This window comes from Pseudophryne corroboree, chromosome 8 (assembly GCF_028390025.1).
Source record: "Pseudophryne corroboree isolate aPseCor3 chromosome 8, aPseCor3.hap2, whole genome shotgun sequence".
Classification (NCBI taxonomy): domain Eukaryota; kingdom Metazoa; phylum Chordata; class Amphibia; order Anura; family Myobatrachidae; genus Pseudophryne; species Pseudophryne corroboree.
In genome coordinates, this window is record NC_086451.1 from 451482473 (window position 1) to 451499864 (window position 17392).

General features: G+C 49.5%; 1 protein-coding gene across 1 annotated transcript in view; it reads right to left on the reverse strand.

Annotated features, from left to right (window-relative positions):
• Positions 1 to 2211, reverse strand: part of HSD17B8 (hydroxysteroid 17-beta dehydrogenase 8) — a 57172-nt gene extending 54961 nt beyond the window's left edge. Inside the window, exon 1 of the mRNA XM_063935750.1 lies at positions 2127 to 2211. Coding sequence (XP_063791820.1) covers positions 2127 to 2172 — 46 coding nt within the window. The 5' untranslated portion in view covers positions 2173 to 2211. The remainder of the gene's footprint in view (positions 1 to 2126) is intronic.
• Positions 2212 to 17392: the final 15181 nt, after the last annotated feature.

The following is a 17392-nucleotide window of genomic DNA, read 5'->3' on the forward strand; positions in this document are numbered from 1 at the left end:
ATAATTTTGTGCAGTTTCAGAGTAGCTCAATAACTACTCAGCGCTTGCGATCACTTCAGACTGTTCAGTTCCTGTTTTGACGTCACAAACACGCCCTGCGTTCGCCCAGGCACGCCTGCATTTTTCCTGGCACGCCTGCGTTTTTCCGAACACTCCCTGAAAACGATCAGTTGACACCCAGAAACGCCCACTTCCTGTTAATCACTCTGCGGCCAGCAGTGCAACTGGAAAGCTTCGCTAGACCCTGTGTGAAACTACATCGTTCGTGTAATAGTACGCCGGGCGTGCGCATTGCGCCACACACGCATGCGCAGAAGTGCCGATTTTTTGCCTCATCGCTGCACAGCGAATGAATGCAGCTAGCGATCAACTCGGAATGGCCACCTAAAGCCAATTATAGTGACCGCAATTTCTAGAAGCAAGAGGAACGTGTATGAATCCTTTCCGATAGCTAATGCATATTTGCCTATTCTCTATGGACAGTCCAAAGATATGGGCGATGGAACCAGGGCCTGGAAAGATCCGAAGATGCCTAGAAAACAGGGGCGAGCCCCCCCTCATTTTATAAAAGAGTTTCCGTCACTGCCTGTGTCCCACCTCCAAACGGTGAAGTATATCAATCATTCTGGGGATCTCACAGGATGCATTTTACACATGTGCAGCGCAGTCCAACCACTATCAGAGATTGTACACAAACCATTGGGTCGCATACAACTCTGAGACAGGTGAGACACAGAGAGAAAGAGAGTCAGAGGAGACATGCAAAGAAAGAGAGAGAGAGAGAGAGGGTGAGGCAGAGGTTAGACAGGCATAGGAGCAGATTTACTAACGTTTCTAAGAATGAAAAGTGGTGGTTCTAGCTATCCTTTCTCTGTTGCATCCTAGAAAGTGATAAACAGAATGTGGTTACTATGGGCAACAGCACCATTTTTTTTTATTTTAGAAGCTTTAGTAAATATCCATAGAGTGAGAGAGAATGGTGAGAGGTAGGCACAGATATAGGGGGTAACTCAGACCTGATCGTAGCAGCAAATTTGTTAGCAGTTGGGCAAAACCATGTGCACTGCAGGAGGGGGGGGGGGGGGGGGGGGCAGATGTAACATGTGCAGAGGGAGTTAGATTTGGGTGGGTTATTTTGTTTCTGTGCAGGGTAAATACTGGCTGCTTAATTTTTACACTGCAATTTAGATTTCCTGTTTAAACACACCCCACCCAAATCTAACTCTCTCTGCACATTTTATATCTGACAGTTACAGAGAGACAGGTACTAGTCAGCCAGTAGGAGCTAGGAAGATGTTAGACAGTTACAGAGAGACAGGTACATGTGAGCCAGTAGGAGCTAGGAAGATGTTAGACAGGTACATGTGAGCCAGTAGGAGCTAGGAAGATGTTAGACAGGTACTAGTCAGCCAGTAGGAGCTAGGAAGATGTTAGACAGGTACTAGTCAGCCAGTAGGAGCTAGGAAGATGTTAGACAGGTACATGTGAGCCAGTAGGAGCTAGGAAGATGTTAGACAGGTACTAGTCAGCCAGTAGGAGCTAGGAAGATGTTAGACAGGTACTAGACAGCCAGTAGGAGCTAGGAAGATGTTAGACAGGTACATGTGAGCCAGTAGGAGCTAGGAAGATGTTAGACAGGTACTAGTCAGCCAGTAGGAGCTAGGAAGATGTTAGACAGGTACTAGTCAGCCAGTAGGAGCTAGGAAGATGTTAGACAGGTACTAGTCAGCCAGTAGGAGCTAGGAAGATGTTAGACAGGTACATGTGAGCCAGTAGGAGCTAGGAAGATGTTAGACAGGTACTAGTCAGCCAGTAGGAGCTAGGAAGATGTTAGACAGGTACATGTGAGCCAGTAGGAGCTAGGAAGATGTTAGACAGGTACTAGTCAGCCAGTAGGAGCTAGGAAGATGTTAGACACGTACATGTGAGCCAGTAGGAGCTAGGAAGATGTTAGACAGTTACAGAGAGACAGGTACATGTGAGCCAGTAGGAGCTAGGAAGGTGTTAGTTAGACAGTACAGAGACATGTGAGACAGTGACAGAACGTTAGACAGCTTGTGATGGATGTAATAGTGGCAGACTGGTAATGTGTCACTGTGATTACACTGAGCATATGATATAATGACCTGTCACCAGGGCAAGTATAGACTTCAGCCTGCTGGGGGCGGCCATGACACTTCTCCTCCTGTACCATAGAGGCGAGGGGATAGTTAGTCTCAGCTCAGGCCGAAAGTGGGACTATAGAGTGTAGTGCAGGGAGGATAGATCGTCTGCTGTACTGTAAACAACACCACTTATTCAGGGTCTCATCTGGTGGTTGGAGATTGTGTAACCAGCCTTGGTTACCGTATTGCCAGACCTTATATAAAAGTTCTGTTACATAAGATTGACATCTACTTCTATTTCAGTTCATATATATTTCTTCTACATTCTTTTTGATAGTGATTACCCTATATAAAACATTGCTTTCTTGAATTATATTTTTTTTGTTATATGTACAGTTCTGCTTCAGTAGCTTTAGGTACGCTAGGTGCAGTTCAGCTAGAATCTCCTATATATTAGCCCAGATCTGTGACTGTGTGTGTAACACTGGGCGGAGTCAGGGCAGGATGTCCTAACTTCTACCACTGCGGTATCTGGCTTAACGCATCCTGTGTGTTCTCGGTAATAGGATCGCCGCCCGTTGCCCGTAGTTTTCTCCTCACTGCGCTTCCGCCTCATCACCGCCGCGGCCACTCAGTCCTGAACTCTCCGTAGCGGCTGATCAGTGCATCGCTCCCCCTGTCAGTCGCGCATGCACACTTGTCTCTGCTGTGTGCCATAACCAGTGTGCGCATGTGCGACTGACAGGGGCAGCGCAGCACTGATCAACCGTTACGGAGAGGTCAGGACTGAGTGGCCGCGGCGGTGATGAGGCGGAAGTGCAGTGAGGAGAAAACTACGGGCAGCGGGCGGTGATCCTATCACCGAGAACACACAGGGTGCAATAAGCCAGTATCGCAGCGGGAGAGGTTAGTACATACCGCCCCCTGAGTCCGTACCTCCCCCTCCCGCAGTGGCTCAAGTTTCTTTCCCCCACCTACGGCACCCCCGCACCCACCTGCGGCACCCTCTCAACTGCCCCACCCCCGGACCCCCTCTCCCATCCGCGTCTCCCACGCACCCACCACTCCCCCAACCACAGCACCTGCTAGGTGATTCATTGTGCCCTGTGTGCGCTGTTCACACCGTCCGAAGGAGCTACGGCCACTTAACCATCCCACACCCTTTGTCCGTCCAATATTTAACCACTCACAAAATTATGGTTGGAGGTAATACTCCATATAATAAAAATATTGTACAGCACAAAGGCGTGCAAGGTTTAAAGGGGCATGTAGCCCCTTGCGACGGTGTGATGAGCGGCCGTAGGGCGTAATGAATCACCTAGTAACATATAATGTCCTAGCATAATCATTTGTGTAAATAACATCGCTATAACGGCAGGTAACATCACAGGTATAGGAATGGAACCCATTTTTGTTTCCAGCAACTTAAGGGGAGTCTAAATGGCGCTGTAGGGGGCAGCCGCATGATGCTGCAATTCACATCATCATGGCACCTCCACCAACAGTGGTCTTTAGCTCTGACAGAGCGACCAATTAGGATAAGCTATACACACTTACCAATCAGCTGCTCAATATGTCGGGCCAGATGTCACAACTGGACACAACCTGGCGGTGGGGGGCAGTACAACAAAGTCCCTTGCGGTTGCAGTGGCTTGCCACAGGTTCCATTATCGGGATCGGTATGAAATACCTCCAATCAAAATCCCGACATGGACAAAATCCCGACATTTAAAATACCGACAAGGTCAAAATACCGACATGTAAAATGCAGACAGGTCAAAATACCGACATGCGGTTTTCATAGTTTTTTGTGTGTATGTCGACATAGGTTGACATGGACACCATATAAGTGTACCGCGTCCCCTTGCATGGCTCGGCACACAATTATATTCCCCCTCCAGGTCCACTGGGATGGTAAAGTATGAACAAGTCGGTTTCATTGAAAAAATCATGAAAAACCCATGTCGGCATTTCACATGTCGGTATTTTTACATTGTCTGTATTTTGTCCATGTCGGTATTTTGACCGTTGGTCAATTGCTGTCGGGATTTCGATTGGCGGTAAATTGACTGCATACCCTATTATAACTCTATGGGTGTCGTGGGTGGCATTCTGTCTGCCGGCATTTTGATTGCTCGGGATCCCGGCGTCGGCATGGATCCTGAACATCCCAGCTCTGACACCTGTATGCAGTTAATATACTGCCCGTCGGGATCCCAGCTGTCTCAATACCACCGCTGGTACTTTATTGGAATACCAACGAGGTCGGTGATTCCCCCTCAGTGGGTGTCCACGACACCCATAGAGAATAGAACTTGTGGCGAGCGATACCACATACCGATCCCGTGACATCAGTGTGGATGGTCCCTGCAGCAGTGACGGGCAGTCAGCGGGTCACCCGTACACACAGGCAGATGCTGTCCATCAGGGACGATTTGTTATGTCGTTCACAGACGAATCAGGTATACAACACACCCGCGGATACGTTCCAGATATAACGTTTCTCAATAGGAGTTTTTTTCCTGGCATCTCAATGCCGGGTCGCTTAGCCGGACCCAGCCTGACCCCCCTTTCATACAGGGAAGCAAATTACCAGGTGAAGCAGTTCTACCCGGTAATTTAGAGATCAACATGGGTATTTCTTCTGTGTGAAAGGGTCAACCAGGGTTTCCAACCCTGGTAAATTCCTGGGTTGACCCTTTCACACAGAAAAAAGACCCGTGTTTTTTGGCAAATTATGGGGTAGAACTTCTTCACCCGGGAAATTTGTCTGAAACGGGTATTAGTTGGCTGCCAAATGAAGTAGCAACAGCTCTGTCCAACTCAGCGCCTGGTTTAACTCTTTCCAAGTATTCTAGAACTGTGTCATTCATTCATGTTCACTGATAGTGAATGCAAGGGGTTTACCCAAGTGGGATCCATGGAACTCCCTTTCCCCTAATCACAAGCACTGCTTACACGTAGGGGCGGATCATGAGTCGGACGGAACTCTTTTGCACGGATGCAAATGGCGAATGTTAGCATACAGCATGTGCAAATTTACATATCTCAGTGTATTTCCCTCCTATTGTAAGCCGACGGATCTGTCTAGGAGTATTTCAGGCTTTTCTGTCTCGTGTGAGTATAGTCAGAGCTCTGTGCTATTCTGATTTGTGCATGCGGGGAAGGGAAATCTGTTTCAGGCGGATGTCTTGCACCCTAGCACGGGGCTGGTGCAATTGCCGTTACTAATGGTGACCGTTGCGGCTGAGGATGGAAAAGCAATAGGCAGTGCAGCTTCCCACTTAAAACCTCACAAATCCTTGCATTAGCCCCAAGTGAACTTACATAGCATACGGTAATAAATTAAGCTGCCTCGGCTTCACAAAACACAAGGAACGTTGCGTCTGACCATAATGCAATCCCACTGGATATGTAACTGGTGTTGACCACCCTGAAGATACGTATACAGGGGCTTACTCTGAGCAAAGCATATAGAGCCAATAACTGTGCACCTGGTAAAACCATGCTGCACTGCAGGTGGGGCAGATGTACCGTGCAGAGATTTAGATGTGAGAGGAGCGTGTCAAACTGAAACCTAAATTGCAGTGTAAAAATAAAGCTGCCCAGCGTTTGTGGCTACATGCAAAGCAGTCAGCACGCACCTTGTATGCAAATTATCCCACCTCAACTCCTGCTATTTCATATTCCCCTCCCCCATCTCTCCCTGTATCAATCCATCAAAAACTCTGCGGCAAGGCAGATCTACTCACTCCTCACCCCACCAATCTGCAAATCCGTACACTGGCCCCCTGTGTCTTCCCATATGCAATTTTAAAATACTCACCCTTACCTACAAATCTCTGCACAACTCTTCATCCCTTCATACAGTACCTGAAAATATTGTCCCTCATTCTGAATTGATCGCTCGCTACTAACTTTTTGCAGCGCTGCGATCAGATAGTCGCCGCCTATGGGGGAGTGTATTTTCGCTTTGCAAGTGTGCGAACGCTTTTGCAGTCGAGCGGTACAATTTTTTTTTTTTGCAGTTTCTGAGTAGCTCTGGACTTACTCAGCCGCTGCGATCACTTCAGTCTTTTTGATCCCGGATTTGACGTCAGACACCCGCCCTGCAAACCCTTGGACACGCCTGCGTTTTTCCAAACACTCCCAGAAAACGGTCAGTTGACACCCATAAATGCCCTCTTTCTATCAATCACCTTGCAATCGGCTGTGCGAATGGATTCTTTGTTAAATCCATCGCCCAGCACCGATCCTCTTTGTACCCGCACGACGCGCCTGCGCATTGCATACGCATGCGCAGTTTTAACCTGATCGCAGTGCTGCAAAAAGTTGCTAGCGAGCGATCAACTCGGAATGAGGGCCATTATCCCTTACAAATCTGACCTGCATTTCAGAATAGAACCCTGTCACTCCTACCTTTAAAACATCTCCTGTAATTCATCTCACTTATTTATTAAGCTATTTATACTTGTCCAGGTGGTGACGTTCATTCGGGATACACATCTGTAGTCGATTTCTGAAGTTTCGCATCACTTGGCAGCTCATTTCCGGCGTTACCGCTGCAACTTCCTGATGAAGCTCACTGTCATTTGTCCGGCTACGTTACCAAGCAGAATTTTCAGTACTGGGCAGAAAACAGTCATCAGCGTCATGAGAGGCCTCTACACAGCCATCTGATATCTACAAACATCTGCAGGGAACCATTAATGAACTGATTGCTTTACGCCAAAAAATGCCGATATCATATTCAAAACCAACTGATAATAAACTGTATCCCAGGCACTTTTTGATTATGTACTAACATTTGGAATAGCATTTACCACGCCTTTCTTATTAAGCTTTAAAATCTGGGAGTTTTTTTTTTGCGTTTCGCTGTATAGTGTTTTGCAGAAAATAGGAATTTAATACCTACCGGTAATTCCTTTTCTCGTAGTCCATAGGGGATACTGGGATGGATTAGTACCATGGGGTATAGATCAGGTCCATTGGAGCTTGGCACTTTAAGAAATGTTCAGTGTCTGTTGGCTCCTCCTCTCTATGCCCCCCCCAGCCAAACTCAGTCTAGGAAAACTGTGCCCGAGAAGACAGACATACTTTGAGAGAAGGAAAAACAGATAACAACAGCGGTGAGGTAACGAACCAACACCCAACAGCAATAAAGGATAGCCATGTTAACAAAACCAAAGGATAGCAACGTTAACCCGAACAGTAATAGGTACAGCAACAGCAGACCCAACCAAGAACTTACAACCAGGTAAGCAGGAAACATAAAGCACGGAGGCGTGCGCCCAGTATCCCCTACGGACTACGAGAAAAGGAATTACCGGTAGATATTAAATTCCTATTTTCTCTAATGTCCTAGGGGATACTGGGATGGATTAGTACCATGGGGAAGTCCCAAAGTTCCCAGAATGGGTGGGAGAGTGCTGAGACCCCTGCAGAACCGCCTGACCAAACTGAAGGTCTTCACCGGCCAAGGTATCGAACTTAGAGAACTACACAAATGTGTTCGAACCAGGCCAAGTAGCCGCTCGGCCCAACTGTAAGCCCGGGACGCCATGGGCAGCCGCCCAGGAAGAACCCACCGACCTAGTGGAGTGGGCCTGGATAGAACTTGGCAGTGGCAATGTCGCAGAAGAATAGGCCTGTTGAATGGTCAACCTGAGCCATCTAGCAATGGACTGCTTAGAAGCATGACATCCAATCTTGGTAGCGTCGTAAAGGACAAAAAGTGAGTCAGACTTCCTGTGACGAGCTGTCCTTTTGACGTAAATCCTCAAAGCCCGAACAACGTCCAAGGACTTTGGAGCAACCGAAGTGTCAGACATTAACGGAACCACTATCGGTTGATTAATGTGAAAAGCTGATACCACTTTCGGCAAAAACTGTGGGCAAGTGTCACACCTCGCGGGCAGCGGCGGCCGCGCTTGCCTCTGCAGGTGTCCTGGATGGCCTGGCGCCTCTCTCCTCCGGCGGTCTCGGGGTTCCGGCGTCGGGTCAGTGGGTCTCCCCGGCGGCTTCCCGGAGCGAGGGCGCCGCCATATTGAGTGAGGTCAGGTAGGCGGAGCGGGGCTGACGTCACCTGCCCGCTCCGCCAATCAGGCAAAGGCGGGAGGTTCAAAGCCAGACGCCGGGCAGAGACCCGGCGCCTGTGTATCATCAATTCTGCCTGTCAGAAACTGTGATCTTCAGAGCTCCCTCGTTCCTGCTACTTCCGTGTTTCCAAGCATATCCGTGCCTCCAAGCACATCAGTGCCTTCAAGCGCCTGAGCGCCTCCACGCACCTCCGTGCCTCCAAGCACATCAGTGCCTCAAAGCGCCCGAGCGCCACCACGCACCTCAGTGCCTACAAGCGCCCGTGCGCCTCCACGCACCTCCACGCCCCTCAGTGCCTCCAAGCACCTCCGTGCCTCCAAGCACCTCCGTGCCTCCAAGCACCTCCGTGCCTCCCGCACTTAGTATTTTCTGTGATTCACCAGCATCTGTCAAGTTCTCTCTTTCAGGAGACCTTCAGCGTCCGCACGTGCCTCCTGTCCGCCGATCTGATCCTGCATGAGGAAGACTTACATCCGGCCATCTCTGCTGCGGCCCAGTTGCGGTTCCACTTCCCGGTCATCGGAAGAAACCCCGAGTCCACAACCCCCCCAAACCAGGTCAGTGATAGTATACACAGGCCACATGGACCCGGGGGATCGGAACCCAGAGGTGAGTGCCATCCAGGATCTGGTTTCCCGTGTTCAGAGTCAAGAGGCGGCGCAAAGCCAGGTGATGCGGTATCTCCAAGAACTATCCGGCAGGCTGGATCAAATTCAGGTTTCCCTGGCTTCAGTAGTTCCGGTTCCAGCTCCGGTGCCCGCTCCGGTAGTCGCTCCCGATAATGCTCACGCTGTGTCCGGAACCAGGTCACGCCTTCAGCTTCCCACTCCCTCTCGCTACAACGGCAATCCGAACAATTGCCGTGGTTTTCTTAACCAGTGCGAGGTACAGTTTGAACTCCTCGCACACAACTTCCCCACGGATCGGTCCAAAGTAGCATACGTTATTTCCTTGCTTGAGGGCTCAGCGCTGGAATGGGTGTCTCCGTTATGGGAGCGATCTGATCCTTTGGTTTCCAGCTACACCAATTTCATCTCATCTTTCCGCAGGATCTTTGATGAGCCTGGCAGAACGACCGCTGCCTCTTCAGATCTACTCCGAGTTCGACAAGGCTCCCGTTCAGTAGGTCAGTATGTGATTCATTTTCAGACCATAGCCTCCGAATTGCGCTGGAATAATGATGCCTTACGGGCCGCTTTCTGGAACGGGCTGTCCGACCGTCTTAAGGACGAACTGATTACAAGGGATTTGCCAGATTCTTTGGAACAGTTGATCTCGCTTTGTGTGAAAGTGGATCTCCGCATGCAGGAACGAGTCGGCGAACGTACTCGGTCTGATCGATGCAGATTCAGGGCTCTACCGGCTAAACAATCGGTTACGACAGGTCCAGACGAACCCATGCAGATTAATCGGTCTCGGCTGTCTCCAGAGGAGCGGCAGCGTCGGCGTGAGAATAGACTTTGCCTCTACTGTGGACCCGCGGATCACTCTCTCAAGTTTTGCAAGTCTCGCCCGGGAAACGGGCAGTCCTAGCCTGTTCCGGGGAAGTCAAGCTGGGTGTGGTTTCTCAATCTTCTCCAGTAGTGGACTGTTTACTCTCAGTATCTTTGTCTACTGAAACAGAAGTCAAAACTGTTATGGCTCTATTGGATTCGGGAGCTGCGGGGAATTTTATTTCTCTCTCCTGCGCCCAGAGTTTGGGCTTGAAGTTACAGTTGGTCGAGCGACCTATTACGATCACAGCTATTAACGGTGTCCAAATTCCTAACGCCTTGATTACGAGTCAGTCTGAGTCAATTCAGCTACAAGTGGGGGCTTTGCACAGAGAACAATTGGAGTTTCTGGTTATTCAGGAGATGTCTCATGATCTCGTTTTGGGTCTTCCCTGGCTCAGGCTTCACAACCCTCATGTCGACTGGGGGTCGACACAAATAATTTCTTGGAGTCCCTTCTGTCAATTAAATTGTCTTACCCCTGTCGTTCCACTCCGTGCATCGGCCAAGTTGGACGTGGAGTCTATTCCAGAGGCTTATCGAGAATTTTTAGATGTCTTCTCGGAACAGGCGGCTGATAAATTACCTCCGCATAGGCCCTGGGACTGTCCTATTGAGCTTATTCCTGGAAAAATACCGCCCCGAGGTCGCACTTATCCTTTTTTCGGTTCCAGAGACACAAGCTATGTCAGAGTACATTAAGTCTAATTTGCAGAAGGGGTTCATCCGTCCCTCTACTTCCCCAGCGGGAGCTGGCTTCTTCTTTGTAAAGAAAAAAGATGGAGGCCTGAGACCATGTATTGACTATCGTGGTTTAAATGAAGTCACCATTAAGAACAAGTATCCTCTGCCGCTCATCACAGAGCTTTTTGATAGAGTGCGTGGAGCTCGAGTATTTACTAAGCTTGATTTAAGGGGAGCATACAACCTGATACGTATCCGACAAGGGGATGAGTGGAAGACGGCTTTCAATACTAGAGATGGGCATTACGAGTACCTGGTAATGCCATTTGGCCTCAGCAACTTTTTTTTCTTTCAGGGATTCATTAATGAAGTCTTTCGGGACATGTTGTATCTGAATGTAGTAGTCTATTTGGATGACATTCTGATATTTTCGAAGAATCTTTCTGAGCACCAACTACAAGTTAAGGAAGTACTCCTTCGGTTGCGCGAGAACCATCTTTATGGCAAAATCTCCAAGTGCACCTTTGAGGTTCCTTCTATTCCATTTTTGGGCTACATTATTTCTGGAACTGAGTTGCGTATGGATCCGGAGAAACTCTCGGCCATCCGAGATTGGACTCAACCTCTTTCCTTGAAAGCAGTGCAACGATTTCTAGGATTCGCAAATTATTATCGAAAATTTATAAGAGGTTTCTCTACTATCGTGGCACCTATTACTGCTCTGACTAAGAAAGGGCTGACCCAAGCAATTGGCCTTCTGAAGCAGTAGCAGCGTTCAAACAGCTGAAGACAGCCTTTATGTCCGCTCCCGTACTTCAGCAGCCAGATTTCCTAAAACCATTCTTTCTGGAGGTTGATGCTTCCACGGTAGGCATAGGTGCCGTACTTTCGCAGTACGCCTCAGACGGGAAGTTGCATCCATGTGGTTTCCATTCTCGCAAGTTCTCCCCTGCTGAATTAAATTACACCATTGGAGACAAAGAGCTGCTGGCAATTAAATCTGCTTTAGAAGAATGGAGATATCTTCTGGAAGGTGCTAAACACTTAATTACAATTTTTACGGATCACAAGAATTTACTGTACCTTAAGACGGCCCAATGTTTGAATCCCCGTCAGGCAAGATGGGCGCTATTCTTTGCCAGATTTTCCTTTATCATCAAGTATCGGGCTGGAACTCTTAATACTAAGGCGGATGCCCTATCCCGTTCAGTGATGGCTTCGGATGAGGAGAATACAGTAGAAAAGGCATTAATCCTTAGTCCCATCTCTATTTCTGCAGCTCCCACTGGGTTGGGCCCTTCTCCTGGAAGAATGTCGGTGCCAGTTAAATTTCGACCAAGACTGTTGCAGTGGGCTCACACTTCTAAGTTTTCTGGTCATCCGGGAGTTCAGAAAATGTGGGAATTCCTGCGAAGATCGTACTGGTGGGACACTATGAAAAAGGATGTTCAAGAGTATGTCAATTCGTGTCCTCAATGTGCTCAGCACAAAACTCCACGTCTGCCGCCTGCGGGCTTGGTGCATCCTTTATCCATTCCTAAAAGGCCTTGGACTCATATCTCAATGGACTTTGTTACTGAACTACCTCTCTCTAAGGGTCATAACACCATTTGGGTGATTATTGACCGATTCTCTAAGATGGCACATTTTATTCCGTTGACCGGATTACCATCCGCTTCCAAGCTGGCTCTGTTATTTATCTCGGACGAGCCCCCTCCACAGACTAATGGGCAAACTGAACGTGTCAATCAAGATCTAGAGACTTTTCTCCGTGTTTACCTTTCCCCTTCTCAAGATAACTGGGTGGAGTTGTTGCCTTGGGCCGAGTTTGCCCACAACCATCTATATCACTCTTCAACTGGTGAGTCTCCATTCTTTATTAATTACGGATTTCATCCCCAAGTTCCGGAGTTGCCCATTTGTCCTCCAGAAGAAGTTCCTGCTGCAGCCTCTACTCTCCGACACTTTAACCAAATCTGGAGTCGAGTTCATGCCAATCTCAAGTTAGTTTCCGGTCGCTATAAATTCTTTGCGGATAGGAAGCGACGAGCAGCTCCTCAATATAAGGTTGGCGACAAGGTATGGCTCTCTACCCGCAATCTTCGTTTAAAAGTGCCTACTATGAAATTTGCCCCAAGGTTCATTGGTCCTTTCCCAGTGTTGCAAGTCTTGAACCCGGTCGTCTGCAAACTAGGGTTGCCTTCCCACCTTCAAATTCCGAACTCCTTTCACGTCTCTCTCCTCCGTCCCCTCATTCTGAATCGGTTCCACACAGCATCCCCTAGGTCAACTTCTATAGTGACTGAAGCTGGGACAGAATTTGAAATCAAAGCTATTCTTGACTCTCGTTATCTTCATAAAAAACTACAGTACTTGGTAGAGTGGAAAGGTTATGGTCCTGAAGAGAGAAGTTGGATCAATGCTACTGAGGTAACGGCTCCCCGACTGGTTCAGATCTTCCACTCCAGACATCCAACTAAGCCCGGAAAGTGTCCAGGGGCCACTCCTGGAGGAGGGGGTACTGTCACACCTCGCGGGCAGCGGCGGCCGCGCCTGCCTCTGCGGGTGTCCTGGATGGCCTGGCGCCTCTCTCCTCCGGCGGTCTCGGGGTTCCGGCGTCGGGTCAGTGGGTCTCCCCGGCGGCTTCCCTGAGCGAGGGCACCGCCATATTGAGTGAGGTCAGGTAGGCGGAGCGGGGCTGACGTCACCTGCCCGCTCCGCCAATCAGGCAAAGGCGGGGGGTTCAAAGCCAGACGCCGGGCAGAGATCCGGCGCCTGTGTATCATCAATTCTGCCTGTCAGAAACTGTGATCTTCAGAGCTCCCTCGTTCCTGCTACTTCCGTGTTTCCAAGCATATCCGTGCCTCCAAGCACATCAGTGCCTTCAAGCGCCCGAGCGCCTCCACGCACCTCCGTGCCTCCAAGCACATCAGTGCCTCCAAGCGCCCGAGCGCCTCCACGCACCTCCGTGCCTCCAAGCACATCAGTGCCTTCAAGCGCCCGAGCGCCTCCACGCACCTCCGTGCCTCCAAGCACATCAGTGCCTCCAAGCGCCCGAGCGCCACCACGCACCTCAGTGCCACCACGCACCTCAGTGCCTACAAGCGCCCGAGCGCCTCCACGCACCTCCGTGCCTCCAAGCACCTCCGTGCCTCCAAGCACTTAGTATTTTCTGTGATTCACCAGCACCTGTCAAGTTCTCTCTTTCAGGAGACCTTCAGCGTCCGCACGTGCCTACTGTCCGCCGATCTGATCCTGCATGAGGAAGACTTACATCCGGCCATCTCTGCTGCGGCCCAGTTGCGGTTCCACTTCCCGGTCATCGGAAGAAACCAGAGTCCACAACCCCCCCAAACCAGGTCAGTGATAGCAAGTCCTGAGCTCCTTCCTGTCCTCAACAAATATCAAATAAGGGCTCTTACAGGATAAGGCCCCTAATTCCGACACGCGTCATGCAGAGGCCAAAGCCAGTAACAGGACAGTCTTCCAAGTAAGATATTTCAAGTCCACCCTGTATAACGATTCAAACCAGTCCGATTGGAGAAAGGTCAGGACCACACTGAGATCCCACGGAGCCGTGGGAGGGACAAAGTGTGGTTGAATGCGAAGAACACCCTTTAAGAACGTCTTTACCTCCAGAATTACAGCAAGTTGCCTCTGGAAGAATATGGAGAGAAACGAAATCTGAACTTTGATGGAGCCCAACCGTAGGCCCATATCCACGCCTGCTTGCAGGAAGAGCAGAAAACGGCCAAGTTGAAAATCCACAGTACAATATCTTCTACCCTCACACCATGAAACATATTTCTTCCAGATTCGGTGGTAATGCTTCGACGTGACCACCTTCTGGGCTTGGGCCATAGTCATGATAATACTGGTGGGAAGCCCTTTCCTGGCTAGGATCTCCCTTTCAACCTCCAAGCCATCAAACGTAGCCGCAGTAAGTCTGGATAGACGAATGGGCCTTGTTGAAGAAGATCCTTAAGGAGCAGTAGAGGCCAGGGCTCTTCTAGAGACATGGATAGGAGGTCCACATACCAGGCACAGCGAGGTCAATCCGGGGCAATTAGAATTGCCTGAACATTTTCCCTTTTGAGTCCTTTTGTAACTTTGGGAATAAGATGAATTTGAGGAAACAGGTATATGAACTGGTAAGTCCACAGTGCCGTAATAGCGTCTGCTGTTGCGGCCTGCGGATCCCTCGTCCTGGAACAGTAGCGACGCAGCTTCTTGTTGAGACGAGAAGCCATCAGGTCTATCTGTGGACAACCCCACTGGTGAACTAGCTGTTGAAACACCTGAGGGCGAAGGCCCCATTCCCCTTGATGGAGGTCGTGCCTGCTGAGGAAGTTCGCTTCCCAGTTGTCCACGCCTGGAATGAATATGGCTGAGATGGCCCTTGCATTGGCTTCCGCCCAGAGAAGTATCCTTGACACCTCTCGCATTGCGGCCCTGCTTCTTGTTCCTCCCTGTCGGTTTATGTAAGCCACCGATGTGGCGTTGTCCGACTGTACCTGTATAGCCTGGTTTCGGAGAAGATAGAAGGCCTGCAGAAGAGCATTGTAAATTGCCCTGAGTTCCAGAACATTTATCGGGAGTGAAAATTGCTGACTAGACCACTTTCCCTGGAACTGAGCCCCTTGGGTCAGTGCCCCCCAACCTCGGAGGCTGGCATCCGTTGTCAGCAGAGTCCAAGACTGGGTAGTTAAACTCCGACCCCCCACAAGGTGAGAGACTTGTAGCCACCATAACAGGGAGATCCGTGATTTTGGCGACACAGCTATACTCTGGTGCATGTGCAGATGAGACCCTGACCGCTTGTCCAGCAGATCCAGATGGAATGGACGGGCATGTAATCTGCCGTACTGGATGGCCTCGCAGGAGGCCACCATCTTGCCCAGTAGGAGGATGCAAAGGTGAACTGAGATCTTGCGGGGTCTGAGCACCGAGCGGACCATAGCCTGGATTGTCAATGGCCTTGTCCATGGGGAGGAATACCTTCTGAGACACTGTGTCCAGTATCATTCCCAGGAACTGAATTCTCTGTGATGGTTCCAGGTGAGATTTCTGGAAATTTAGAATCCACCCATGTTCCGTAAGAAGACGAGAAGCCAAGTCGATGCTGTTCAGCAGACTCTCCCTGGAGACCGCCTTTATCAGGAGATCGTCCAAGTAGGGGACAATGTCGACTCCCATCATTCAGAGTTGCAGCATCATCTCCGCCATGTCTTTCGTGAACACCCTTGGAGCTGTGGAGAGACCAAAGGGTAGGGCCTGAAACTAGAAGTGGTGGACCAGTATAGTGAATCGGTATAAGCCTGATGAGGGGGCCATATCAGTATGTGTAGATATGCATCCTTGATATCCAGGTATGACAGGAATTCCTCTTCTTCCAGGCCAGAGACCACTGCCCTTAAAGATTCCATCTTGAACTTGAACACCCAAAGATACGGGTTCAGAGATTTGAGGTTCAAGATCAGCCGTACTGAACCGTCCGGTTTCGGTACCACGAATAGACTTGAATAAAATCCCCTGTTGTGCAACAGTGGAAGGACTGGAACAATAACCTTTGTTTGTAGCAGATTTTGAATGGCGTCCTGCAAGGTAACCCTTGCTACAGGTGAGGCTGGTAAGCTTGACTTGAAGAATCTGAGAGTAGGGAGTGCTTGAAATTCCAACCGGTAACCCTGGGATATGAGGTTCCTCACCCAAGGGCCCTGGCAGGATTCCACCCACACATGGGCGAAGTGTTTAAGTCGAGCACCCACCTGAAAGTCCACCTTCAGCTGAGGCCAACCGTCACGCGGAGGGATTAGTGGATGAGGATCCGGAGGCCTGGTCCAGAGATCCAGTAGCCGCTGGTTTACCTCTGCTTCCTCTAGCTGCATTTGAGGCCCCCCTGGCTCTGCCTCTAAATCTGGCCAAACGAAAGGACTGCAGAGAGGGCCCAGGATAGGGACGTCTAACCTGCCATTGCTTGAGAAATCCACTTGTTCAGCTCTTCCCTAAACAAGGCATCCCCTGTAAAAGAAAGATTTTCCACGCCCTTCTTGGAATCAGCATCCACTGTCCATTGTCGTAGCCACAGAGCTCTGCGAGCTGAGACAGCCATTGCGAAGGCACAGGCATTAATGAGGCCTATTTCTTTGATCGCCTCATTCATAAAATTAGCAGCATCCTGGATATGATGCAGTAGAGTCAGGATCTCATCCTGAGGTAGAGTGTCAAACCCTTCTAATTATATTACCCGACGATTTGACCATGGCCCTCGTGATCCAACCAGAAGCAATGGTGGGCCTCTGTGCTACGCCCATCGCAGTGTAAATTGATTTGAGTGTAGTCTCAATTTTACGGTCAGCTGGGTCTTTGAGAGAGATAGCACCAGGTAAAGGCAGCACAATCTTACGTGACAGCCTGGACACTGAGGTATCCACACACTGAGGGTTCTCCCACACCTTCCTATCCTCAGGTGGGAAAGGGAAAGAATTTAGCAACCGTTTAGGAGGTTGACCCACACCTCTTTAAAGAGTGAGTTTAATTCCTTGAAGACAGGGAAGGTGGCAGAAGATTTTGGTTTTATATAAAAAAAACAACTCTTCCTCAGGTTCTGCCTCCTTATCCAGTATGTTGAGGACTTCCCTACTAGAATAAATTAGGGCCTCCACACCCTGAGACAGAGAATTGTCCCCCTCCATGTCCAGCTCACCTTCATCCAGATCAGGCATGTCATTATCAGTCAGATTGGAGTACATGTGGGAGTGTGCATTTGTGAGAGACCAGCAGGGGGGGCTGAGGAGCCTGTCTGTGGTCAGCAGCCTTGACTAAAAAAATCATCCACAAATTTCTTTAGGATCTACCTTTCTTGTCTGGCAGTAGCCAGCTCTGTATTATTAATATTAGTAATCATTTCTTTAAATGATTCCAACCACTCTGGCTCCTGTATACTACTACCCTGTGAAGGGAGAGAACACTGAGCACAGAGGAGAGATACCGCCGCGTTTAGGGGAAAAC